At 47.0% G+C, this 26,027-nt stretch overlaps 7 protein-coding genes across 7 annotated transcripts; 5 read left to right on the top strand and 2 right to left on the bottom strand.

Annotated features, from left to right (window-relative positions):
- Nucleotides 1-808: 808 nt before the first annotated feature.
- Nucleotides 809-2,577, bottom strand: F4813DRAFT_203445 (DExH-box splicing factor binding site-domain-containing protein). The gene is made up of 2 exons (XM_049239579.1): nt 1,054-2,577; nt 809-936 (listed from the first exon to the last, which is right to left on the bottom strand). Exon 1 carries the CDS (start codon nt 2,400-2,402, stop codon nt 1,314-1,316), a length of 1,089 nt encoding a protein of 362 aa, XP_049096497.1. The 5' UTR covers nt 2,403-2,577; the 3' UTR covers nt 809-936; nt 1,054-1,313.
- A 644-nt stretch (nt 2,578-3,221) lies between these two features.
- Nucleotides 3,222-9,051, top strand: F4813DRAFT_370252 (uncharacterized protein). Its single transcript, XM_049244502.1, has 4 exons — nt 3,222-3,531; nt 3,596-3,748; nt 3,923-7,241; nt 7,305-9,051. The coding sequence occupies exons 1-4, from the start codon at nt 3,470-3,472 to the stop codon at nt 8,346-8,348; spliced, it is 4,578 nt and encodes a 1,525-aa protein (XP_049096496.1). The 5' UTR covers nt 3,222-3,469; the 3' UTR covers nt 8,349-9,051.
- A 267-nt stretch (nt 9,052-9,318) lies between these two features.
- F4813DRAFT_392524 (WD40 repeat-like protein) lies at nt 9,319-10,797 on the top strand (the record flags this gene model as incomplete). The annotated part of the gene is made up of 1 exon (XM_049247295.1): nt 9,319-10,797. The coding sequence occupies one exon, from the start codon at nt 9,319-9,321 to the stop codon at nt 10,795-10,797; it is 1,479 nt and encodes a 492-aa protein (XP_049096495.1).
- A 2,217-nt stretch (nt 10,798-13,014) lies between these two features.
- On the top strand, nt 13,015-14,709 carry F4813DRAFT_203383 (insulin-induced protein-domain-containing protein). The gene is made up of 2 exons (XM_049239578.1): nt 13,015-14,102; nt 14,178-14,709. The coding sequence occupies exons 1-2, from the start codon at nt 13,248-13,250 to the stop codon at nt 14,601-14,603; spliced, it is 1,281 nt and encodes a 426-aa protein (XP_049096494.1). The 5' UTR covers nt 13,015-13,247; the 3' UTR covers nt 14,604-14,709.
- A 3,194-nt stretch (nt 14,710-17,903) lies between these two features.
- On the top strand, nt 17,904-21,392 carry F4813DRAFT_382565 (uncharacterized protein; the record flags this gene model as incomplete). The annotated part of the gene is made up of 4 exons (XM_049245822.1): nt 17,904-19,568; nt 20,837-20,942; nt 21,055-21,157; nt 21,314-21,392. The coding sequence occupies 4 exons, from the start codon at nt 17,904-17,906 to the stop codon at nt 21,390-21,392; spliced, it is 1,953 nt and encodes a 650-aa protein (XP_049096493.1).
- Nucleotides 21,393-21,523: 131 nt separating this feature from the next.
- On the bottom strand, nt 21,524-23,444 carry F4813DRAFT_370238 (DUF1682-domain-containing protein). The gene is made up of 3 exons (XM_049244501.1): nt 23,224-23,444; nt 22,202-23,051; nt 21,524-22,136 (listed from the first exon to the last, which is right to left on the bottom strand). Exons 1-3 carry the CDS (start codon nt 23,294-23,296, stop codon nt 21,764-21,766), a joined length of 1,296 nt encoding a protein of 431 aa, XP_049096492.1. The 5' UTR covers nt 23,297-23,444; the 3' UTR covers nt 21,524-21,763.
- Nucleotides 23,445-23,688: 244 nt separating this feature from the next.
- On the top strand, nt 23,689-25,774 carry F4813DRAFT_203255 (uncharacterized protein). The gene is made up of 2 exons (XM_049239577.1): nt 23,689-24,712; nt 24,762-25,774. Exons 1-2 carry the CDS (start codon nt 23,795-23,797, stop codon nt 25,440-25,442), a joined length of 1,599 nt encoding a protein of 532 aa, XP_049096491.1. The 5' UTR covers nt 23,689-23,794; the 3' UTR covers nt 25,443-25,774.
- The last annotated feature ends 253 nt before the right edge of the window (nt 25,775-26,027 follow it).

Here is a 26,027-nt window from a genome sequence, read left to right as displayed (position 1 = left end):
ACTACCGAGCTAACGTTAAGCCTCCAAAAATTGAATAGGGGTCAACATCTAGGATACATCTAGGATACCAGGATACCAGGATACACACAGGTATTTGACAAGGAGAGCAAATACAGCCACGTGGATTTCTACTTGGAAGTAACACCATCTCAACTCAGCTACTATGTAGCTAAATTTGATAGGCAAGGTATACCCTTAAACAAATGCTCTCGGACTCTAATTTCTATACAAGACCTGGCAGAAAATAACATTAGAACCCACCTCTCGAATTTCTAGTACCTTGGCGTAAAAGCCACGTTGTTCTACGGCACTGTGATATAGATAATGCACTGATATCTGCAGAGGTTGTCCTTAGTAAGATATGACCTCTTGCAAAGACATCGTAACGAAGCATAGCTGCCACTCTAGGATTAAATGACATCGAGTCGTGGTAGGTGGTGCTTCAAGGGAATGCTATAGTATCCAGACTGCGACTTTTCCAGATATCGTGAATGGTCTACTTAGGGGTGGGCTACAACATCCGCCATTATCTCATATATCTCATATAGATATCAAAAGAGCTTATAGCTCACACATACACTAGGTGTAGTAGCTAGAACACACCATGCCACCAGGGCTCGATACTGTACAAGGTAATAGCCAGGGATCGATCAGGGGAATAATATAAAAAGTAAGGAGAGGCAATGTCCACAAGACAATTTACCACGTAGGACTACACCGACAATAACGATGTAGTGTTCTAGGTCAAGTGCAGAGACGTAGAAGCAATCGTGTCCTCAAGGCCCTAGATCGCAGCTATGATATTTAGGTGTGATTCCGCTTTGACTATACCAGAAATTGGTTGTAGGTCCCGGAAGAGCCCCGTTGATGTGTTGAGCACCAATTTGGCGGAAGCTGGTATTATGAACAGCTCAACACTCCTAGTCTCAACGATGTCTAGTCCCCCTAAGTCAGTATCACATCGAATGATATGCATTAAGGCGTATTAAATAGTTTAACAAAGGGTGTAAAGGGTGTATTACTACCTCTAATTTGATCTGGCAAGACACCTACTCAAATGATGATCGGGTCACCAACGGCCTTAGTCGACGGAACTCATTCGGCAAATATCTCATCTCGAGTGACAAGTCCCGTGTGTGATGTTGTGTTCTGTGCATTAATAGACACAGCCTAAGAAATCCAACATTCACCAATAATGGGAAGTCGTATTGTAGATATAGGAATGAGGCGACTTTATGCAGTCTATAACGTAGTGCGCTAAGAAGCCGTTGGTATTCCCTTCGGTCGAACTGGCCGGGCATTAGCTAGCTCTTTCAGCGCCTATAACTGCGCTCGGAGTGTCTATGGTTATCCCGGTCTCGATCACGATGATGGCTATGGCTGTAATCTCGTCGCTCGCGTTCGCGTTCGCGTTCGGACTTGTAGCTATCACCACGGCGATCATCACGGTCTCGTTTCTCCTTTTCTTTGTCCCTCCTATACTCATTAAGACGGGGTCTGCGTTCACGATGCCCGTGTTTTCGGGCCAACTCTCCCTTCCTAATCTCTTCGTCCTCCTTAGAACCAAGTCCCATCAGATTTGGCCGCTTTTTAACTTCTTTCGGCTTTGCACCGCGCTCCTCGCCGTTCCAACCCATTCCACGTAGCATGGCCGCTCCAAATTCGCCCTCAGGTATCTGATCATACTCGTCTATAGTCGACACCTCTGCAGCTTCTTCCATCCTACGGCGGTAAGCATCTTGTTCCGAAAGCGTGGTAGGCGTACTTTGTCTCGATTTGCCTTCGATAACAAGGTCTTTTGTAAATTTTCGTTTCTTGCCCAACAGAGCATCTATGGCATCGGTATCTTCGTTCGTAGGAACTTCAGGTTCATCACTGGGGTGAGCTACTCTAGGGCCGGTTGTTATATACTCTTCGTCTCTTGACGGGTTCCCATCTGAATTGTCAGTATCGCCTTGTACTAATTTCCTCGTTACGGTAAGACCCCATTTGATTTGCTTGTCCTGGTCGGCCGGATCCCTCTCTGCAGAGTCGCCAAATCCCGCCCGTCTTGATGATAACCCGTCCTTGGTGCTCTTCTGGTCTTTTAACTCTGCCTTCCAGTCACGGTTTTCGTGGCCGGTTATCACGTAAGGTGCGCTGGCGCGTCCTAGTTTGTCTGTCTTCAGATTTCGCCTCTTAGCTTCAGACTCAGATACTTCATCACCGATAGTTGTGATTACTTCATGGCGAGCTTCGTCGTCGCTCCCGGAATCGGAATCATGACTGAGAACGTGTGGTCGCTGACGTTTGCCTAGCGTCGATGGCGGCTGGGAATGTGTTTGTTTCTTAGCTCCGTTGGCAGACTTCGAGGATGACGATGTACCAAATTTAATCGCTATCCGCGGAACTGGTTCAGGCATTTTTGTTGACACAAGCAGCTGGATGAGTCGAGACGAGAAATATAGCTGCTTAGTGCCGACACGCAAAAACTTAGGGAGCAAGGAGTTATTGTTTAGTATGTAGCTGGCGATAAATCTAAGGCGAAGTTAGACTTTAATCCTGGTCGCATTCCATCAGGCGGCACTTGAAATGTGGTTAAAGCCTTAAATTTCCAGTTTTAATTGATTATCTAATGAAGTGTGGCTCACTTTTGACCAAAGAATAATAATAAAATATTATTTAATGAATAAAAAGTTATAATAATTATATATTTTTATATTTTTATTAAATTATAAAACTTTTTAATTTTTTAATTTCTTAATTTTTAAAATTTTTTTATTTATATTATCGTATATGTAAAATAGTTATATTTTAAATATAACCACTTTTAAAGGTGATTATATTAAAAAGAACAGCCAATCACCGTAGTAACAGTCATTTGGCATGCGTATAACCGACATTATGTCCACCCCTTATCATCATTGCTGACACCATGTCAATAGACCCCTAGCCCCATAATGTACCTATGTATTAAGAACACATTGAACGCTTTACACATACGTGTACCTAACGTATAAGGTACCTCTTCTAAGTTATGTGGATGGGGAGAGCAGGAGGGGCAATCAAATTTAGAAATCGTTATCGGTACAACGGTACAACGCAGTTGCGCCTTATTTACCTCTAAGCTTGTACACATATAGAACTTATAGCAGGTACCTTAGGGAATTTAGGTAGCAGCAATAGCACTCGGTAGAATGGGTCACCACTGTGTATCAATCCAGTCAGGCCTATCAGGATGCCCCTGTGCACTGAAGTGGCCGGTACTATAGGCTGCCATAGGCTGCCATAGGCATCGTCTGCGAAAAGGAAAGCAAAAAAATTAATCTAAGAGACTTCTTGTCAATGATCGCGAAGATAGAATTCAATTAGTACAACACAACGCCATCATTTCCATCACTTACTAACATCGGATTCATCTCCAGTGGTACCATTAAGCCTGGAGAGTCATCCGTTTTCATGTAAAACGGATGTCGCGGTGGTCGATGCTATGACTGAGGTCGTGCCCGCCGACCGCACGAAGCTTCTGCAATCTAAGCGGGCAGAATGCAGGTCAGTTATATATTCGGATGAATAGAGCTAATTGATCCGATACTCATGATATATATTTTAATAGTGCTATCGCTCGTTCGAGGAAGAGGAAGCTCTGTGTTCTGTATGCAGTCGCCACAACTACGGATGGCCTCCCACAGCGAAGCTTCGCCGATCCAGACGCGCCACCAACCAACGCTGCCGAGTTACATTTTCTTGAAGGTTGCGATATCTTACAGTATGTCTAAACTTCGCGTCCTCTTATATTTTATATCTCTCCGACCGCGTCTGGGGTGTTGAGGATAAAAAAATACGAAATAAAAAACTGGCGGATTGGCTGGTCTTGAAAACATTAGTCGTTCATGGTTGTTGTTCCTGTTGCTAATTGCTAATTGCTAATATTATAAACTAGAGGGAGAAAATTAAACGAGCTGAATATTCCTACGCGACTACGAGTTCGATCCGAATACCCTCCACTGGCCCGGCCCGGCGAGAATTTCATCACAGGCGAAAATGCTCATCAGAGTAGGAAGAAAGACGTCGGCGCTATCGTGCGACCCGTTATGGTACCGCCTCCGGTACAATCGCGACCAGGAATTAGCGATGGCCAAACGAATGTTCCCTCTAGTTTACCAACATCCAGTCCCGGACTGAAACAGCATCAGCCAGTTTGGCCCATCCAATCTTCCGGACGACCTGCGAGATCAGATCCTCCCGCTCCGCTATCAAATGATCTATCTAAACCTAGGTTTCCGGCTAGTGAACATGTAGAGCATCAACCTACGAACGATAGGCCTGATGGAATCCCCAAGATTCCAACAGGTCACGCCGTGGCTTCCGCCAATCTTCCTCAACCGCAAGTAGTTCAAGCTCTTATGAATGACCAGCGACAGCGACAGCAACAGCAACAGCAGCACCAGCACCAGCACCAGCACCAACAACAACCGCTACAACACCTACAGCAGCAATACCACCAGCAGCAACAGCAGCAGCAGCAACAACTCCAGCAGAAGCCACAGCAAACAGCGCAACATGCAGGCACACATTTAGGAGGTACCCATAATGGCGAGCCGATGGATATTGACCCTGCTTCAGCTACGAAGCTTGAAGAGAAGGTGGCTGTAGTCGACTCAATTTCTCAGGCCGATAGCACCGGCGAGGTTGATGGCGCATCTTCAAGTTCAACAACACCAGTCCTTTCCATTTCTAGTACAACCAACAATGTCAATGCAGCTCGTGAAAGTGTGCCACTTGCGGACGGTACAGAGGCTAAGCTGGCGGGAATGAAAGATGTGGCGTCGATGAGACAAAATTCATTGAGCTCAACGCCCTCAGATCCAATCGTGGCTGGAACATCCGAAAGCATTCCGAACCGAGTCAAAGACCAGCCGCTGCCAGCATCCACTATTACAACAACGAATATACCAATTAATGCTACCCCGACAATTAATTCGGTACAGTCGCTGAACAACCCATTATCCACTGCACAACCTGAAAAACCTGCGACCACGAGCTTCGAGCAGACTACGAGTAGTTTCCATACAATTTCGCAATTGCCCATACAGCAGCCTCCTAACAATGATTCCCGTGCTTTTCCGATTATGGATACGAGGAACGAGAAACCGCCGACTGACACAAGCACAGCCGCTGCCGGGTTTACTAACGGTATTGTTCAAGGCGGAAGCAAGAACGAAGTCATGGAGAAAGAAATTTCGGTGGCCCCTGTTGGCCCAACTCCGATCACACCGCAACTTGACTCCGAAGGAACTCGACGTTCCCCCCAACCAGCGCAATCTCACCAGCCGATTCGAGAGCGAAGTAGCAGCCCTACGGGGGTTGCTCGACAGAAGCCGGTTTCTGAGATCCTTAGCGAGCCGCCGAGGAGGTCGAGAGAATCCCTATCGGATCATACAGCATTGGTGACACCAACATCTCAGTCGTCTAGACAGCATCCGCAAAGCCTTCTTGGAAGGTCTAAGCTTATAGAGAAAAGTAAACGGTCGACGGTAGTGTTCGGTAAACAAATTAAACCTACCGGGGATTCGGATAAATCACTGGTTCAGAGTCAGCAGAAGGTTGGGCAGATAGCTAGTGATGACTACTTTACTCCCCTTTTTGTCCAGGCGTTTGCCTCAAACTCCAAATGGATGAGACCTCTGGACCAGATTTTACACCAGGCCCATAAGACATTGTCAACACCCGATTCGTACACCCAAATACTCGACAACCAAGCTTGCAAGGTCCTTAAGAGGGTCTATCACTTGCAACATCATAATAAGTGGTCTCTACGCCAACCAAAGCGTTGCCCTGAGCCCACGCGCCAACCATGCCACTGGGATGTTTTACTTAAAGAGATGAAATGGATGAGAACTGATTTCCGTGAAGAGCGAAAATGGAAGATGGCAGCCGCCCGGAATCTTGCTTATGCCTGTGCCGAATGGGTGTCAGCTTCTATAGAAGATCGCAAGACCCTGCAGGTAGATGCTATTATACCTCCTAAGACGCCAGTCAATACTGGAGAGATCGTTATGGGTGATGTGCACAACCCTCAGAGTTCGGAGAGTCAACCGACGCCAGACCTTATTCCATCTGCGGACATGGACTCCCCAATGGAGCCAGACGACGAGCCTCACGAGGGTATTCTTGACACAGTAGCTCCATCAGCTATATTTGCCCTAGAGAATGACGATATAGTATTTGCATTACATCAGTCTCCTACCGCGGATCGGCTACTTGAAGAACTGCCTATTTACGGATCGCCGCTGAAAGTCCCCAAGTCCGACCTCACCTCGCCAGAATACGACCCTGATGCTTCGTGGAGACGCCCTGCATTACCGTTAAACAAGTTCGTGGAGGGCCGAATGGAACTCGCGCCAATCGAGCCGCCAAAGAAGCGAAGCCGATACAATTATGCGCAGGAGGACGACGAGGACGATGGGGTCGTTTTCGGCCAGCTGAACAACAATCAACCTCGACTAGAACCAGAAAGCCCCGGCGTGGCGCTGTTTCGACCCGAGAATAAAAGCTTCAGGGATAGACTGCACGCCGGACATCAATTCCGCCCGCCTAATGAGCATTCTATGCCTTTCCAGTCATTTTATGAGTGCCGTAGCCCTTCCCAATGGATACAGTCCGAGGATGATGAACTGAAAAGCCTCGTCCGCGAGTACTCTTATAACTGGTCTCTAATATCTAGCATACTCTCTTCCAAGTCATTATTCAGCTCTGGGGCTGAGAGGCGGACCCCATGGGAATGTTTTGAACGCTGGGTTATGCTTGAGGGACTTCCCCATGATATGCAGAAAACACAGTATTTCAAGCTATGGCAGGGCAGAATTGAATCGTCACAGCAGGTTATTCGACAGCACCAAAACGCGATGCAACAACAAGCGCAGCAACAACAGCAAGCCAACTCTAATGGTCCTGTTACACCGATCCCTAAGCGGCGGTACAACGTTCCATTAAAGGTGGAAAGGCGGCGTAACCAGAAACACCTGACGATGATAGACGCGATGAGAAAGCTTGCAAAGAAACGTGAGACGGCTATACAAAAGCAGCAGCATGCCGCTTCTCTTGCTGCTACGAGAAAGCCAAACGAAACACCCCAGCAAAGGGCCCCGACCAAGACCCCAAGAGAATACAGTATCATGCGATTCGAAAGAGATCAAGCAATGGCCGAGAGGTTAGCAGAGAGGATGGCACAGCAGCAGCGTCATGAGGCCCAGCGTAGAGTATGAACCTCCCTTTTCTCATCCTAAGAATATTGACCGAATGACACTAATATACGCACGTAGGCTGCCCTTCAAAGAGCACAGCAAGGACAGGTTGCACAGATGGCAGCCGCCCAGAACGTGAATCAGCTCCCGCAGAATAATCCTCAGATGGCAACCTCTCATCCCCATGCAGCGGCTATGGCTCGTGTCGGTGCTCCCAGTCAAATTCCGATGAACAGTCAAGGTCGTCCGCGAATGCCCATGCACGCCACTCCGAACGGTACAGCAACCTCTAATCACATGAGCGGTGGCCTCGTTCCTCCTATGCAGATGAATGGTACCTCTCAAGTACAGATGCCTACAGTAAACGGCCAGTCGCGGATGGCGATGCCCACTGCACAGCCGGACATTCAGCTCTTGATGCAAGCGCAGCAGATCTCCGAGCAACAGCGCCGTTCGGTGCAGATGCGGCAGCAACAACAGCAGCAACAACAACATCAGCAACAATCTCAGACTCCACAAGGAAGCATGCCTTTGCAAAGTTCACCCCCCGCCATGCGAGCTGCCGCGATGAGTGGATTGAACCAGAAAAGTTACCTTACTAATGCCCAGGCCCAAGCAATGATGGCCCAGTTCAACGGCGGAAATGGTTCAGGAATGTCGACTCCTCCCGCACCAGGCCTTCCCATGACGTCCCAAGCAGGGTCGCCGCGACCAAATACGACAATACCTCAGCCAACGCACCAGACATACGTCTCGCAGCTTCAGCATATTGAGAGTCAGATTAGACAGCAACATCCCAACACGCCACAAGACATGGTCCGTGAGATGGCAAGGCAGCTGCTAAATACCCGCCATAATAACCACAACCTTGCGCAGTCTGCGATGAACGCCGCTGCGGGAGGTACAGGACATGCTGCTGCTGCTAATGGGCCACACCAATATGCTCAGCTGCTTAGAGCTCAGCAACAGCAACAAGCTGCCGCTGCAGCGCAGGCCCAACAAGCACAAGCGCAGGCTCAGGCTCAGGCTCAGGCTCAAGCTCAAGCTCAACATGGAGCACAGCAACAGCATCAGCGGAACTCGAGCGGAAGTGCGACACCAACACCATCAATACCGAAGTAGGTCAACGGTACACCGTGTCATTTGTCCAATGTAGTGCCTATTGATCTGTTCGAGAGTACAGAGGCATGATGTTGCTAAACAACGTTCGCCTCATTTTCTCTGAGATACAAGATGGCGATACTGTCCCGAGATCTTCGGCTTTTGCAGTTTTAGACTCGTCATACCTGTCTCGACAGATATTCATCTTGAAAGATTTCGAGATTACCTAGGTACCTACTGATCGAATCCTCCCCAGAAGAAGCTCTAGGCCTGCCAATTTACGACTGATGGCAAATTTCAATGGAATCGTATCCTACTGTCGCCTCACTACGAGATATCAGAACCTTACTTATGCCCGTTTCTTGAGAGGTCGTCGTGCCGATATTTACATATGTCCACGTCTTATCCCGAATCCTAAGATTAGGGTCCCTAAGATTAGGGCCCGGGGGTATACTTCCAAGAGGTTCCAAGCTTATAGCCCCGTTGTGCACGTATTGTCGTCCGGAGGGTACAGCGCCAAATAGCCATGCGGTAAAACAGGTAGCCAAATTTTGGAACTTGGCCGCTCTCGATTATTTTCTGTGCCTAGGTCCTGTAAACACCTGCTGTCTTGGCCAGTAGAGGCATCTTAAGCAGATAGTATTCACGTATGAAAAAAAGAACCTCAATTAAAGATAAACTATACAGTAATATAATGGCATGTGCATACATGTCGTCTAAGTGATATAAATTTCGTGATAATTTGTTATAAATCCCTTTATTTTATGTTGATGTGAAAATACCTAGGTACATAAGGAGATATATACATGTACATGTATGTACGGATTACATGAGCAGCATCTATCGATTCAGCTATCTAGATACGTCCCATTTTTATCTATCGTTCTCCACTTTATTTTTTCCCTTATCCTGCATCGATTTGCTTCAGAGTCCAAATTTTTCTTGCGAAACTCAACCGCCGAAGCCAGCTCAAATCGAAAAACATAACAGAATGGGCAAGCGAAAACGGACAGACGCCCCTATCAACGGGGCCAAAACCCATGGACTGACTATTCTAAAGAAACCCAAAACTACCGAGTCGTTACCAGCAAAGATAAAGAGCTCTTCCCCATTAACGATACAGGTCGTTACGGGATCTTATGATCGAATTCTTCACGGATTGACTGCTACTATTTCGGGCGACGACCAGGTCGAGTTTGCTGATACCTTTCTCTTCAATGCGCACAGCTCCGCGATACGATGTATAGCACTCTCGCCCCCCTCGGCACCCGAACCGGGTAAGCTGCAGAAGGTCATGCTGGCCTCGGGTAGCAGCGACGAGCGTATCAACGTCTATAACATCTCGGCGCATCCGCCTAGTTTCAAGAACCAGGATGCCTTATCCTCCGCCATGCCTCGAAAGACTTTGGAGAACCCCAAAAATCGGGAGCTAGGAACACTATTACACCATTCATCTACGATCACCAAGTTATCTTTTCCTACGAAGTCCAAGCTCATCTCCGCCTCCGAAGACTCTACCATAGCTGTCACAAGGACGAGGGATTGGTCTCTACTATCAACTATCAAAGTCCCCGTACCAAAGCCTCTGGGTCGGCCAAGCGGCGATACGGCGGCGCTAGGTGCGACGCCAGCCGGTGTTAACGATTTCGCCGTACACCCGAGCATGAAACTCATGATCAGCGTGAGCAGGGGCGAGAGATCTATGCGATTATGGAATTTAATGACAGCCAAGAAGGCCGGCGTACTTAATTTTAACCGAGATATGCTGCAAGAAGTAGGGGAAGGGAAGCATTCGTTAGGAGAGGGGAGGAAAGTAGTCTGGGGTAGCACCGAGGACGGTGATGAATTCTGTGTAGGGTTCGACAGGGACGCACTAGTGCTAGGCATGGACAGCACGCCAAAATGCAGGGTTATGCCGGACCCGAGGAAGAAGATACACGAGCTCTGTTACGTCACAATAGACGGCGCGAGCGATTCGTCGCTGCTTGCTGTGTCGACCGAGGACGGGAAAATCATGTTCTTCTCTACGAAGAGCCAGGATCTCACACCGGGCAAATCGTCTACGGAAGGGAAGGAAAAGACGGCGCTGCCAGTAGCCAAGTTGATTGCGGAGCTTGGTGGGAAGGAAGCCGGGGTTTCGGGACGTATTAAAGACTTCAGCATAGTAAAAGCTCCAGGGAAAGACGAGGCAGGCTGTTTGTTCATAGCTGCGGGTAGTAGCGACGGGAAGCTTCGCGTCTTCAAGCTCGCTATCGCGGAGCTTAAGGAGGCGAAGGCAACAAAGACAGTGGGCAAACTGCTCGGCACCTACGAGACCCAGAACAGGATAACATGTGTGGAGGCATTTGCGATGATACCCCGGCCGGAGGGCGTGGAGGATAGCGAGGATGAGATGGAGGATACGTCGAAGGATGATGAGAGTGAAGACGAGAAAGACGATGAAGATGATGAAGATGATGATGAGGATTAAGATACAAGTAATGAATTGAAGTTTGTGAATAATGGCTGCCGCCTCGTATCGCGTCAAGTATAATAGCCTGCCCCGGTAGAAAAGCTCGAGCTATCATCAAGACAAGTAATAGTGATATTACAATGTCCATTCCCATCATGAGTTATTTATTATTGCTACCGAGCAGAACAACACCTACCTGAAGATCAGCATATCCATATCCATATCAAAAATCATCTGGTTCCCATCTCTAAATCTATGGTCAAGTCAGACGATATGCGCAAGCCATCCACAATAAATGCATGGTTCGATTATAGGGGTAAACCTTTGTTTTCACATGAACATACGTTTTCTTTCATTTGTTTTCATGAGCCCATCATCAGCACGTGCTGTGCTACCAGAAAATTAGTACCGTGTAAGCTCTACATACAGCACGGGACAGGACGTTTCCGGGTTGATGCTGGCCAAACCCTCGATCATTTGCAGCGACGATGCGAGGTAGGTTGTATTGCATAAAACGGCTAGTCGAGGTGACCATTGCAGCGGTCAGGATTCATTCATCATTCATCCAGGGCAAAGAACTTGCTTCGATGCTGTGGTACAATACGATTATTTCGACCGCGCTGCCGTGCTGCCGTGCTGCCGTGTTACCTCGATGCTAACTCTGGCATCTTAAGGGATTTGTTGCAGATGAAAGATGCACGATGGTGTCACAAAATGCTGGATGCATGCATGTTGCGGGGTAGCGACGGATCTACGAGCCAACCAGCGAAATCTAGCTCATCTTTGCGGATTTCGCATTGTAACAAAATAGACGAGAGGCGAGTCACGATGGATGGAGCATGTGATTCCAGGTCTAACCAGGGGGGGGGTTTAATACATATTTAAATATTGTACCTAGATACATCTTCTTCCGTACCTAGGTACCTACCTAGGTTAGGTATGTACGGGCATGTTTCCACTCAACTGATAATAGATGTCCCTTAGCTAATATGTACTACCTACCTTATAATATAAAAATATGGAAATCACTAGCCGACAAAGTCAAACAGCTACTTCCATCGAGGAGCAAAAGAAGACCCGGAGAAACTAGTAGCAAAGCCACCTTTCCCTCAAGAAGACTAGTATATATAATACCTACATAGGTACGGAATGTAACTAAAAGTTAGAACCTGCATCACTAGGGGGCTCCTTAACGAAGCTTCAACTACCTACTTCAATAGGTCGGAAGCTTTTAAGTGCTGATCGGAGGTCAGCACCAAACCCGTGTTAAGGCAGGGGTTATATTATTAGACAAACCAGCCTCTAGGTTAGGTTCTTGCACATCATGAGGGGACAGCTAGCGGATTCTTCAAATGGCTAATAAGATGAACCGGATTACCTACCATCGCATCCGACACTTACCTGCTTACTTCCATAGTTAGTATAGTTACATGCAAACAAACTTCTAGGCACCAGTCTTAATTTCAGACTAGAAACTTGGACCAATAGTACAATTAAATGTTTCAATATTTTACCCCTAAGTGTGCAAAATTACATTTCGTGTAAAGACGTTCAAGTTTTCTACCAGGTAGTTACATGTAGCATGAAAACTAAGACATGTAAAACATCTGGTGCATACATACATATGCAAGTACATAGTACCTAAGCATCATTGGAACATAGGCAGTTTTATAAGCGCCGGATCCCATTTGCATGTGTCGCTTCTCCATCTTACTTACCTCATACCTAACCTAATATACTTGCCTCAATAGCACCTGCATCTTGCTGTTTTTATAGGGCCGTTGGCATATACAAAAACTGGCAAGGAAGGTACGGCTGGACCGGCATGAGTTATACATACATACATGTACCTACGGTTTGTTTTTGTGCGCGTGGGTAATAAGGTACATCCATGAATGGAACAATTCCTAAACAATACCACATACTCCAATCTCTTCTCGTCCTCTCAATATCAAAAAGCTTCCTCTCTCCACCAACCATAACGCATAATATCGTCACCATTGCTACTCGTCCTACCTATATATAATCCCATATAATCTGGCTACTTCTACATTTAATCTATCACCAGATTATTTGTTGCGGTCTTGGAGTATTGGAGTATTTTCCGACGTAGCACCCACACCAAGCTGCAGAACATAGCCAACCATCGGTTCACCACCAGATCTGAACCGTTCAAGAGTTTCGTGGAACTCCCAATCCTTTTTCTTTCCCGCCCCTCTCCTTCTGCAGGGTTCCAATACTCCTCGATTGTGTAGCCAGTCGATTCGTATTATAGGAACCTTAAATATTGGCCACGCGGCAGAGTCAGGTGGCATTTTGACTTGCTTCCTCCATTGGCGCTGCCGACTTGATATAACGCCCAATTCTCACTTTACTCGCGTATCTACACTCTCTCGTTTCCAAATATTTAGTCGACTTTGGATACTAGATAATAAAGTGCCTGGTTTCGTTACTACCTAGCTGCTACCATGTCTAACCCTCAAGGAGACGACGGTCCACCGTTATTACGGCCCATTCCTCGCCGACCTTTCAACCTAATTCCCAGAGAGCCGACACCCCCGAACGACGACTTGCCCGCCCCTATACCCTCCGCCGGTTCGGGACACGTCCCATTATTAAACCTTGAGTCGCTTAACTCTCGACTACTCAGCATGAGGAACACAGGCTTCACCTCCGAATCTACCACAATTAGCCGCACGGATTCCGCACTTAACCTAACGGGCTCGACGTTAGCGGGCATCTACTCGCCTTCCATATGGGGGAAGGATAAATTCTATATGGGACCCGACGAGCCGGGTACGCCCTGGGGAACAGGCGCTGAGACGCCCGCGAAAAACCTAAGCATGGACGAGCCGAACTACGAAATACAGAAGGAGAGAGCCCAACCGGCGCGGAGGCAGTCCTCTTTACGCCCAGTAGTACGCCCGCAGCCGCTATCTACCTTACAACGCGTATTCTATCACGGCTCGCGCAGCCTGCTCCTGACCGGTCTAGGTGTTCTCTATGGGATACTGGCTGTTCAGTTGCGAGATAGGCAAATAGCTGCAGGCGCGCTTGAAGCGCATAACCTGCTCCGGAGTAGTGATGGAAGTTACGATTGGAGGTATATGGCATTCTCGGGCGTATGTGGAATCGTAATGGGTAGTTTACTACCCTGGTTTGACGGCGTCTGGGAACGAATCTTCGGAAGTGACGATGTCGTGGTTGAATCCCCAGTAGAGCAAAGTGTAGAAGATGAAGCAATTAAAGAGCCTGCCTCTTTCACGGACTGGGCGCTTGCGATTAGAGGCATTGGTGCTTTTGTCGGCATCGCCTTTGCTATCGTACGTTGTCCCTCCGTAACTTCGAAAGTGGGCATCTTTCGTTGTACGGGCAATTCTCGCTAACGACCTGTATAGAGAAAACTTCCATGGAGCTCAACTCTTCAAGTTTCGCTCGCGTTTGCTCTCGTGAACCCGGTACTCTGGTATATACTGGACCGATCCATGTCCGGTCTAGTGCTGTCGATCTCCGTAGGACTAGCCGGGTCTGCGATGTTACTGGGACTGAGGCCGGAGGTAGTACCGTCGCCGGCAGCTCCGTCGACACCTGCTTACGAGGCGTACGGCCCCGAGTACGGTAATGCGACGAACGGCAATGCTACCGATTTTGATCAGCAGCAACAGCTGGCGACAGTCGGCGGGGTGAGTCAGGAGACTATTGCTATGGGCATTTGGTTGTGGAGCGTCCTATTCTGCTGCAGCATATGTTTTGGCAACATTGGACGTTGGCTCGCGATCAGACGTGGTGCCACAACGAAAGGACGATGGGCTCAGCGGCAATAATGGCTGACGAAAAGATGGTAGATATAGTTGAGAGATATTACTCATATTACCTTATCTAGCAACTGGCAAGCGGTAATAAGGTACAGCTACAAAAAGAAAGAACAGAGAAGAGGAAATTCCTTCCAACAAATAGAAAAATCCCGGCAGTGAAGGTGGCTATTTGTTATCACGCCCCATAAAAGCGAATTAGTTGACGTTGCATTTTTTGTTGGATGGTTGGTCGGAGCATTATCTCTACTACAGCTTGGTATGGAGTATTAAGGCGCAACTCGGAAGCTTTTACGGGCTTGCATCGGGATTGGGGAATTAGGGACAAATGGAACCAAATGAACAAGCAAAATATGCATATCGTTGTTTGGGCTATTGGACTATTCAACTATTGTTCTGGTATATAGCTTTGTATGTTCGGATAGAAAATTTAACTAGTTGGATTTGAGAAGAATATACTCGTACTGGGAATTTGAATATTTGAATGCATATGTGCTGGAGTGTGAAGGTGAGAAGATGCGAGAATGATAAATAAAAGTGATGTTAACTGCCTCTTGTTAATAATATTTACCTTGAGTTAAGAGAACAAAGGTTAACTTACATAGACTATTATGTTGTTACACAGCAGCAAATTTAATACTTGGAGCAAATAATTATTAATTACCTATATTTTAGGTACATTAGGTACCTAAGTTAGGTAGGTACCTAGGTAGATAGCTTTTGTGATTATACGGTTAGATAGAGGTAAATATCGCGGGTACCTTAATTTGCTGAATGTACATGTATGTATGCTTCTTTCCGACTACGAAGAGTGTTCTGAATTAAATGAGTGGCAACTCACACGAATCCAATGCATGCATCCGGGACTTGTTTGGAGTTTGAAGTTCGTTTGCACGTACGGCGGAATATGTACTGTACCTAAGCGAATCACTTACTCCCATGATACCTACATAGCTGGCAAAGAGAGAGGAGGGGTTGCTCAGGTCCCACTGAGGGGACTGGAGGACGAGCATCTATGGATTTGGTTCGAATCGTGGAAGATCCTCGTATGTTAGCGTCATACATTTGGCTTCCAAGCATCGTAGGTACCATTCTAGGTATGTATGTATGAGGCGGCTGCTTGTTCGCTTAGTTACATACTAAAGAGAGGATAGCTTGATTGGTTAGTATAACTAGGTCGAGGCTGAATACATAGAGCCGCTGGACTGCTGGGATTGGGCTGGGTTGGGGGGGGGGGGGGGGGAGGAGGATAGAAAGAAAGATACATAGTGGTGGTTTGGATGGGTAAATCAAGTTCTTCTATTAGCCAAGACAGAAATGTGGTTGGATATACATTTCTAAATATACGTGCGTACATCAGTTAGAAAGTCGAGATGCACTAGATTACGCACAAGTCATACGTTATGTAGCGAGGACGATCTCCCAACACGCTGGATCGTGAAGATTATTAATATACCGCATTGGTGGTATTATATGTTTGAGACAGGCTGAGGAACTACATACGGGACTCCAGTTAGCGTCGATGCCCGGACGAAATTACATCCTTTCGAGATCGATCAGCACTTTCTGTTTAGTTGCCTTGAGGAAGCGGCTTCAGGATTGCTATCGGGGGATGTGGGTATAAATTTAGTATCGTAGTAGTATCGTATGTAGTAGTATCGTAGTATTAACACCGGGATTATTCTGTGCTACATATGTATGTACACCAGGTTTGTTTTTAAGATGATTTATCATATGTTGGCGGGAAGCATGGACTGAGGTCGTACGAACCGACGAATCACGTTATTAGATATTAACAAATCATCTTTAACATATATAGGTACATACGTAAGAGGTACCTATATAACTATTTATATCAATACATCCGTATGTATATAAACTAAATCGATAACAAGTTTGGGTCAACCATTAACACGACCGTATTGTATAAGTCACGGAATAGGGGAATTTAAAGAATATCCCCAATACAATGCATGCTACTTGCCGCTTAATAAAATACCGAACTATCGGCACATTTATACTACTACTGCGTACTAGGTTACGGTATGTAATGGATATCCCCCGGATGCTTTAGTCTTCTCTCAGCCCGACAATATTATTTCGTCCCTTCGCTCGACACGAGGTCATTGTAATATATATGTAAATGGCAAACCTAATATTTTTATAACGTAGCTTTAATATGCTATTTGCCTATGTAAAAATCCATATAGAAATTATTTATTTACACAAAAACAGCTCTATTATTGGAACTGAACTGTGATATCATTCATCTATCGCTATATCGAATATTAAAATATCAGAGAACTTGTTTAGACCCTAGCGACTCAAGGGTCCTACATACAGGTAGATCCACAACGAGCATTAAACTTTGCCTATTATGGCTTAGATACCGTCTTTAGCACTACGACTAATCGTTAGTGGAACGTCGATGGAATGCTGCAAAGTTGTTGGCCCCTTCCCCCTTCTTCCCCTCTAGTGTCACTTTACTATTGGCTCTACTGGTTTTTAGTTGTCTCATCGAGATCATCAGTCCACGTTAACCATCCCACGAACCAATCACATATTCCAATTCTGTCTTTGACGACAGCTGGAAGTACCGCTAACGACGTCAGGACTTTTTTTTTTTCCTTCCCATTTCCTCCCCAGCGCTCTTCCCGACTTCACTCTTCTATTCTGCTTCTGGATCCTAGAAAAAATGTATGATGACTTCTATATCTTTTTAACGTACAACATGCTACAGATCTGCTATATACCACTTCTCCCTTGACGTCGTCTTTCGAGTCGCAACGCTTTTAGGCGTTCCCCTTCCCGGTTTCTATGTCACTACCCCCCCTTTAACTAATACAACTCCCCGCCCCTATGAGATTTATCTGAGGGTTTAATATTATTATTATTATCTTTACCCATGTTGAGTATCTGGATAATTACTTCCTTCTATATGAATCGACATAAAATAATCGCTCATGATTCAACTACCCATGGAACCCCGTAAATATTCTACTACCACGCGACTCTCTGTTCAACTCCTACGGACCAGCACACGTTAGGTCTTTGTCCTTGATTAATCCCACTTGGCCGCTCGTAATTCTTCTGAGCTCGAGTGCCACATATATCTTGTCGTGGTTCTACATATTTCCACTTCTTTTTATACCTTTCGTTATCAGTTATAAGCAGCCTATCCAAGCAACAAGGCTCGAGAGCTGGAAAACCACATTTGTGTAGAATATTACGACGGGACACTATCTTAGATGATCCTCCTAGCGACAACTTATTTATTCACTCCCGGTGTCCAGGTTGAATAACAACACTTTCATGTCCTCGATACAGTCTGACTCGAGTACGTCGAGCTTGCCTTCGTCGAATTATTCCGAGAGTCCGACCTCTGAGTCTCATCTCGAGAAAGATGGCTCTCTAACTCCAAACCCTACTAAGACCGAGCAGCCTTCAGCCGCTTCCGAGCTGCTAATTGACGCCGTCAAGGACGTTAGGCAGATCGTAAGGCTTATTCAATGTCAAATATGCTCTAAAATATTGCAGGAGCCGACAACTTTGCCCTGTGGACACAGCCTCTGCAAGCACTGTGTACCTCGGACACATGTCCGAACTAACATCTCGTGGCCGGCGACGGCTAACCGGCTTCGTGGGTTTGAATGTCCTTTTGACGACTGCGGAAAGGAACACGCGCTCGGAGACTGTGCTGTTGACGTCACCTTGAATAAAGCCTTAGCCACCATCAAAGAGGTTGTCGAGTCAGATCGAGATACGATGGATGTTTCCCATGCTTCTACAAGTATCACGGTGCAAGATCAGTGGGATATTGCGGGGATTCCCTCGCTTGCGCACAAAACGAATGAACCTTTCGTGTTAAAAGGAGCTCGCTTTGTTGCGACATATACACTAGCAGAACTAGGCAAGTTGGATTATGGGAGCGAAGTATCTTATTCCTCTGTAGGTACCGGGGGCGATGAGATGGAGCAGGTTGATGTGGCCATGTTGGCTCGGTTAAAGGAGTCTGCAAGGACGGAAATGGACTGTCAAGTTTGTTACGCCTTGTTCTTGGACCCCTTAACGACCACTTGCGGTCACACTTTCTGTCGGAGTTGCCTCCACCGCATTTTGGACCACTCGAATCTTTGTGCCATATGCAGGCGTCCCTTGTCGATACAGGCTCAGGTCAACCGGCAGTCCTACCCTTCTAACGATCGACTCTGCAATATAATCAACGGGTTCTGGGCCGATCTCGTAGCGCTTCGTGCGCAAGCGTATACACTCGAACAGCAGGCAAATCAGGGTGGGTTCGATATCCCGCTCTTCGTCTGTACGCTTTCGTTCCCGCGTATGCCTACGTTTCTTCATGTTTTCGAACCGCGCTACCGCTTGATGATCCGGCGGGCGATGGAAGGCGACCGAACATTCGGTATGGTGCTTCATAACTCGTCTCATATGCCTGGCGAGCCCGAGTTTCTGGAAATTGGAACGCTACTTCGCATAGTTAATATAGAATCTTTCGCAGATGGGCGGAGCCTCTTGGAGACAGTTGGCGTTTCTCGCTTTCGGGTGACCCGGCACGGGTGGTTAGACGGGTACATGGTCGGTAATATTGAGAAGATCGATGACATTAGCGTAGCGGAGGAAGAAGCTATAGAGGCGGAGGAAACGATGCGCTCTCATGGCGCAAGGGGGTTGGCAACTGCGCCACCTAGTCCGGGACAAACGCATCCAGAAGCCGTACCCATTCGCTCTCTGCCGGTATCTGTGTCGCTAGATGACATAGAAACGATGTCGACTAGAGAGTTGGTCGAGGTGGGTGTGGATTTTGCCAGAAGAGTGAGGGCGCAGAGCGTAGCGTGGTTAAATTCACGAGTTCTAGCCATATACGGCGAATGTCCTACAGACGCGACTCTCTTCCCCTGGTGGCTCGCTAGCATTCTGCCGGTTAAGGACGAGGAAAAGTATAAGCTCCTAGGCACTTCGAGCGTGCGGGAGCGGTGTAAGATGTGCTGTCGGTGGATTATAGAATGGGAGGCGAACAGATGGTTAGTAACACATTTTCTTCTCTCACGCATGGACAAAGCCAAGGGGTGGTAGGTTATACCCGATACCTCAGTGAGAGGATGAGACAACTAGTTCTCATAAAGCTAAGCTCGCTACAGATTAGGCCCTGATTACTGACGCATTGATGGATGCTTCCAGGACCATTTCCGATTGCCTCGTCTTGTGACAGGCTTTTTACATTTACATGATATCGTTACGACGTTGACTTGCGACTTATTCAAGATGTGCCAAGAATAAGCACCCGGTCTTGAACATAGAAAGATGCAAGAGTTGTCGTTGGAAGAATTGGCTTTGAAGCAGTATTCATTCATGCTCATCATATTAGTGATACCATCATAGCGCTAGCATTGCCGTGTAAGTATCTAGAGCTGGCGAGTTGTCTATTGTTATTTATCGCGCTACGCATTATATCACGCATGTATTGTCGTCGTCGTCGTCGAGGATTGCTGAGAAAAGGGGATGGATGATATTGTATATAGCTCCCGCATTGAGAGATGAATGAAGGCCCCCTTTTTCAAATAATCAAGATTTGTATTACTACTGTAGAAGACTTTCATGGACGTGTTGGCTTAGACCTTATTAGTCTTCTCCGTGCCAATACTAAAGCTAACAGTATAACTACATGTACCTAACTACCTACATAACGCTATAGATGTCTTATGTAAGTACCTACCTAATGTACAATAGCTCTATGTAATTTGCGGGGATTTTGCTATTAGTCGAGCTTTATCTTCTGCATCATCCGTTAAACTTGACTACAATATTAACCTCAACCTCAACCTCGACAACTCACTTCCGAGTCTACTACGGAATAAGTCGTCGCGCCTAACTCGACTCGCTGCTCTATCTTCTATCCGTCCAACTACCTACTTCAAGAGCAAGACCTGGATTGGATTGGGGTATTGCTTATCGGCTATGGAGTATACGCACGTCGCGACGCCGGAACGGTGCTATGCCGACTTTTGTCTTATTCCCGTGAGTTGGACTGCTCGTGGATCTATCCTTCTTATAGTCTTCCCATGACTACGACTACACATCATTATCTACTCTGGTTATGCGCGTGCATATTACTTTGATGCCTAAGGTTCTTTACCACTTGGTATCTAGTTCCCAGTGGTTATTTCCCAAGCACTCATGTATAACCTCGTATAAATCAAATAAACTGACATATACGTAATACGCGCGTATAGGTCGGCACAGGCAGCGTCTCAGTCGCGGAGGAAGTAGCCGAGGTGCAGAAGCTGCTTAAGGCTAGTGGACTCACTTACACGATGCATTCTGCTGGCACTACGGTTGGTAAGCTAGCTCATCTCAGCTCTCCAACTACTATACTTTATCACCCTCATACGTTGTTTTTGTTCTATTTTCCCGTTATGTTATATGTCTAATACCAATCGATCCCGTACAGAGGGATCGTGGGACGAAGTCATGAAAGTCATTGGACAGGCGCATAGTGTAGTTCATTCCAAAGGCGTCGTTCGTGTGCAGTCGTCGATGAGGGTTGGGACTAGGTATGTCTTACGTCTCTTTTGCCTGGGCTTGTTATCTAGCCCGAAGTTATCGCTCTACTCGGATATCCATCTGTAACGTTCACGCTTAACTACCACACCTTCCCTCGACCTATAGATCCAATATCGGCTAATATTATACTCTCTCGCTCTCTCCAGGACGGACAAGAAGCAGACGGCGGCAGACAAAGTTAAACGTGTTGAGGATCTTTTGGCAAAGCAAGCTGCCAGCTCTTAAGCATTGTTCGGTTTAAGGTAGGAGGACCTATGTCCTGAAGCTGGGAAGTGAATTCCACTATGGCAGACGTGATGAATATAGTCTTCATAACCCTTACGTACTGGCAAGCAACACGGAGCGATAAGCAACAACTTAAACAAGTTTCATGCATATATTCAAACGGACATTGCTAGCGTACACTTGATGTTCCACACCGGGCATTTTCCTACTACATATACACATCAGATTTCGGGGCCGGCGATGAGAACAGCATCTGACCCTACTACATACGTCTGTTCGTCTCCATGCGGCAGCTGTCCTTTCCTGTTCTTGGGGAACTTGGTCCGGACGACGTTGTAGCGATCTAATCGCCCGTTGCCTGGTTGCGCGTACTATGCGCGGACGGTCTGCTTCTTTGATGACTTGCGTAGTTCCTTCTCCCTCTCCTTCTCGAGGTACTTCTTCTGCGCCTTGGCGTCTAAGGCGTTGAGCTCGGCGTCGCGCTTAGCCTTCCTTGCCTTGTCGCGCTCGGCTTGTCGTTCCTCGGCCTTCTCCTCTTCGGCTGCCTTTTGTATCTGCTTGATGGTCTCGTCTCGGACAACCTTGATCTTGCGTAGGATCTCTGGTCGGAAGTGTGCCGACGACGCTAGGTGATCGGGGATCCGGACGAAGTAGGCTAGGAGAGGGGCAAGATCATCATAGTTGTTTGACGAGGGAAGACTGTACCGCAGGTAAAGGCGCTTGCGAGGTATCGTTTCATCCATCCTATGATATGATTAGCAAGTTTTCTTTCTGTAGGAATTAAGTCTATTACTAAAGGGGGCGCTTACTTAGTAGGCTTGTCAACAGGCTGATCGCTGATGATGAGGTACTCAAACAAATCACCAGCTTGTTTGATAGCCGAGGCAAGCTCGTCTGTCAGAAGCGTCTGGGTAACCTCAGCACTCTCGCTCATGACTGTTGTCCAGATGGGCAGCTTGGCGTTGTCCTTAGTGAAGGTAATAGATAAGTCATAACGATCTTCTCGGAGCTTCTTCATATTGTTCTTGTTGACAATGGCCCAGACGAATCCATCGAACGAGCTCTTGGAATCCTTGCTTCGTAGCTCAGCGGCGCCTGGTATACCGGGCACAATCTGAGCCTCCTTGCCGTCGAATGGGTAGATGACAGCCTCAACCGCATCCTCGGGGGCAGCAAAGCTGTCGAAGAAGAAACTCAAAGCAGTCTCTAAACCAGTCATTACGGGGTTGAAGCGCTTCTTCAGAGTCAACTTGATGTCCATGAAGGCGACGTTTTGTCGGCCAGTCGCATAACTTGCGTACTCAAACAGGCTCTTTGCCTTTAGCAACTTCTCAGGGTCCTGGCTAGATTGCTGCGGTACTCCACGAAAGCCGACAAGGGCAAATTCGCCGGTGAGGATCGGAGCGTGGGCTTTGATCCATGCTCTCGCCTTAGCGCGATTGAGTTTCGTACCAATGAAGTGCAGGGTGAAGATAACAGCGATGATGACCAAGATGATACCCTCAGCTCGGAATTCGCTTAGACTATGGCGCTCGTGAATATTGTACCATTTCGTATACGGGCGAGCAGTGGGCACAGGACCACCGAGGCCAGCACCACTAGGGACGGTCTCGAATGGTATAGGCGCTGGTGAAGGCGCATCGGCGAAGTCGGCAAAGTCTAGGAGGTTAGGTAGGTATTAGTTATATGGCTACCTAGATATGCTGGTAAAGAATTGAGGTGTAAGAGTTGTAAAGAGTTGTATATTTGTCGGGCATTGGCTTCAGGCCAGGTGTTCAAGAAGCAATTCTTGTCGCGTCACTTGTGAATGCGACTTGGGATATAAACTTACCTGAATCGGCGGAGGGAACTGGAGTAGCAGAAGATTTGCTACCTCCAACAATGTTCTTTAAAAAGTCCGCCATGGCTGCGGAACTCGTCGCGGGATTTTGATGTGCGCGGCGAGGTTGAGAAGGTGGAGTCTAAGATCGAGGGTCGAGGGTCGAGGATCGAGAGACGTGGAACAATTATTTGGAGCTTTCTCTATGTACTTCTGGGTACTTCGTAGCAATCTCCAATAAAATCGCTTAATTACCTAACCCGCCAAACTTAAAAACTACTAGTTATGTACAACGTAAACCACAGAATTGGAACGTGCACACCCATAAGTTGGGGTTTTGGAGGGTTCTCCACATTTGGCCCTAAACAAATTGTGGCTTGAACTTCCACTGTGCAGATGGAACTTCCATGTTGCATTAGGTTTAGACCCGTTACCCCCGGCAACCTGCAGTCAAAGAAACTCAAAGTCAATAATTAAATTATCGCTACCAAAGTAAAAAAGTAAGAAACCAAAAACGCATGGTCAACATTTAATAAATAATGAATGCGATTAGAATTCAACCGGAGGAGCAAGCGAAGAGAAAATGTCGAAACAAACTTCTCTACGTAAATATGGAAAACAATCCAAGAAACCCAAAGCCGATCGTTTGTTCGTCGATCTACCACAGACACCAATGCGAAATCAGCCCCAGAAAGTAATACAAGAGCAGGACGATGATAGTTCCGATAAAAAAGTGCTGGAGGAACTGGTTGGAGGGATCTCTGCTATGGCGATACAAGACCAAAACATTGCACCACTACATTCTCTCCGACGCTCTCCTAGACGAAAAGAGCAACAGGCTCTCCTAAAACCATCACCACCACCCCTTACCCCGGCTCAACTCCGAGGACTCCCGGTAATAAGCCCACCTAAGCAAGAAATCCAAGATCAACTTAAGGATGGAGAAGTGAAGGAATTACAAGTGCTTTCCTGGGCCGACATATGCCCACTAGGAGATAAGATCGTTAAGATAGCGGAGGCTTCTTATGCGGAAGTCTATCGCGTAACGAACGAACGCGGGACCAGCATCATCAAAGTTATCCGGATGGAATCACCGATAAAAGCACAAACAAAACCTCAACAAAAATCGGGACTCGTTGACGAAGAACCACACTCCGAGTCAGACTTGATGGGCGAATTAAAGATCTCGGAGTGGCTTGCCGATATACCAGGCTTCGTCGTCTACAAAGAAAGATATATAGTTCAGGGGAAAGCTTGCAAGGAGTTACTCGAGACACACCAGGCATTTCACAAGAAGTTAAAACGGCAGGATCCAGGTAGACTTCAATTCTACCCATCGCCAAGCCGATACTTACCTGGCACCAAGTTCTTGGTGGTTGAGCTAGGTGATGCAGGGACGGCACTTGAGGATTTTGAGCTAGAATCTGCCGACCAGCTATGGGATATATTCTTTCACGTTGCCATCGCGCTCGCTCGTGCCGAGGCTCATATAGGATTTGAGGTTAGTAAATGGCTCTTTTTACTAGATGCTCTAAACTAACAGTACCTAGCATCGGGATCTTCACGAGGGTAATTTATGTATCCGTAGGATAACAGAACCGATTCCCACGGCAGACCGAGGACGTTCTAGCTGCTTTGGATTTTCCGGTCTCGATGTGACCATCCTCGACTACGGGCTCTCTCGAGCTCACGCCGACTACGAGGACGAAGATTCTTTACCTATTGCCTATGATCTAGAAAGAGATTTAAGCATTTTCACCAGCGAACACGCACCCCAGTGCGAGGTGTATAGACGTATGAGGTCCTTTATGTTGCGAGGAGACCGAGTGTGCCTACCCCCCAAAAGTCACAAAACACCTTACGAAGAGGGAATCGATGGCCCAATTTGCTGGGCTCAACACGAGCCTTACACGAATGTCTTATGGCTTGCGTACATCTACCAATGGATGGTGAAGCATTTCAAGGGACCCAAGAAAGAGGTCAATGTTTTCAAGCGCGCCACCAAGGAATTCTGGACATACCTCGACCCTGATGCCGCCGATGATGTACCGGGCTTCGGAAGTGCTAGCGATATTGTGAGGTTCGCGCTAGAGTCGGGATGGATAGAGGAGGACCAGTTGATGGGTATGCGGGATGAAGTCGAGAAATCGATATTATCGGTTCTAACGACTAATGACTTGGGAAGGGAGATAGATGAGGAAACTTTTGCAGAAGCATATCTAAGAAGATAGCCCAAAAGGCGTTAACGTAATGCCGTGTAAGCTGTCGGAAATAGATATGTCGATCAACGGCGTTCGGGTTAAAGGGTTACAGGATCGAGTTTATGGACCGGCATTGGTCTACGGTCGTTAAGGTCAAGGGAAGGAAAGGATAGGATATGGGATACCATTTGATATAAATTATTAATCATGCCGAGATAGCCTATGTGATTATGTCTGAAGCCGATCTCTATCTAATCCATACTGGTGGATGTAAGGGCGACTCGCTATTTCACTTACTGGGGGAGTCACATACTCCATCCTGATATCTTGTTTTTGGAAGGCCTGAAATAGCACAAACCAGTTTTGACTTGGTCGAAGCTCGTATCTCCTTACTGCATGCACTGCTGATCAAGTTGCTGATCAAGTTGATCCTATCTGGTTCTCATCGCCAACACAGACAGAATACAACAGATATTCCCCGAATCGTACCAGGCAGTAGAAACAGATCGTGCTCGGGGACCTACATGATATTATAGTCTATTTAATCTACGTCGTCCGGTATTGTCCCGGTTTCTTTTCATAGAACCAATCATTTGGATACGCGACTTGGTATAG

The sequence above is a fragment of the Daldinia decipiens genome, assembly GCF_022478715.1.
Source record: "Daldinia decipiens strain CBS 113046 unplaced genomic scaffold F4813scaffold_36, whole genome shotgun sequence".
Lineage (NCBI taxonomy): Eukaryota > Fungi > Ascomycota > Sordariomycetes > Xylariales > Hypoxylaceae > Daldinia > Daldinia decipiens.
This window is presented reverse-complemented; position numbering and strand designations above follow the sequence as displayed.

Coding starts and splice junctions, on each gene's coding strand:
- F4813DRAFT_370252 (XM_049244502.1), top strand. CDS start 3,470: ATGACTGAGGTCGTGCCCGCCGACCGCACGAAGCTTCTGCAATCTAAG. Junction 3,749..3,922: donor GAAGGTTGCGATATCTTACA/GTATGTCTAAAC, acceptor ATTATAAACTAG/AGGGAGAAAATTAAACGAGC. Junction 7,242..7,304: donor GTCATGAGGCCCAGCGTAGA/GTATGAACCTCC, acceptor ATACGCACGTAG/GCTGCCCTTCAAAGAGCACA.
- F4813DRAFT_203255 (XM_049239577.1), top strand. CDS start 23,795: ATGTCGAAACAAACTTCTCTACGTAAATATGGAAAACAATCCAAGAAA. Junction 24,713..24,761: donor AGGCTCATATAGGATTTGAG/GTTAGTAAATGG, acceptor AACAGTACCTAG/CATCGGGATCTTCACGAGGG.
- F4813DRAFT_370238 (XM_049244501.1), bottom strand. CDS start 23,296: ATGGCGGACTTTTTAAAGAACATTGTTGGAGGTAGCAAATCTTCTGCT. Junction 23,052..23,223: donor AGTTCCCTCCGCCGATTCAG/GTAAGTTTATAT, acceptor CTAACCTCCTAG/ACTTTGCCGACTTCGCCGAT. Junction 22,137..22,201: donor CCTGTTGACAAGCCTACTAA/GTAAGCGCCCCC, acceptor ATCATATCATAG/GATGGATGAAACGATACCTC.
- F4813DRAFT_203383 (XM_049239578.1), top strand. CDS start 13,248: ATGTCTAACCCTCAAGGAGACGACGGTCCACCGTTATTACGGCCCATT. Junction 14,103..14,177: donor TCGGCATCGCCTTTGCTATC/GTACGTTGTCCC, acceptor CGACCTGTATAG/AGAAAACTTCCATGGAGCTC.
- F4813DRAFT_203445 (XM_049239579.1), bottom strand. CDS start 2,402: ATGCCTGAACCAGTTCCGCGGATAGCGATTAAATTTGGTACATCGTCA.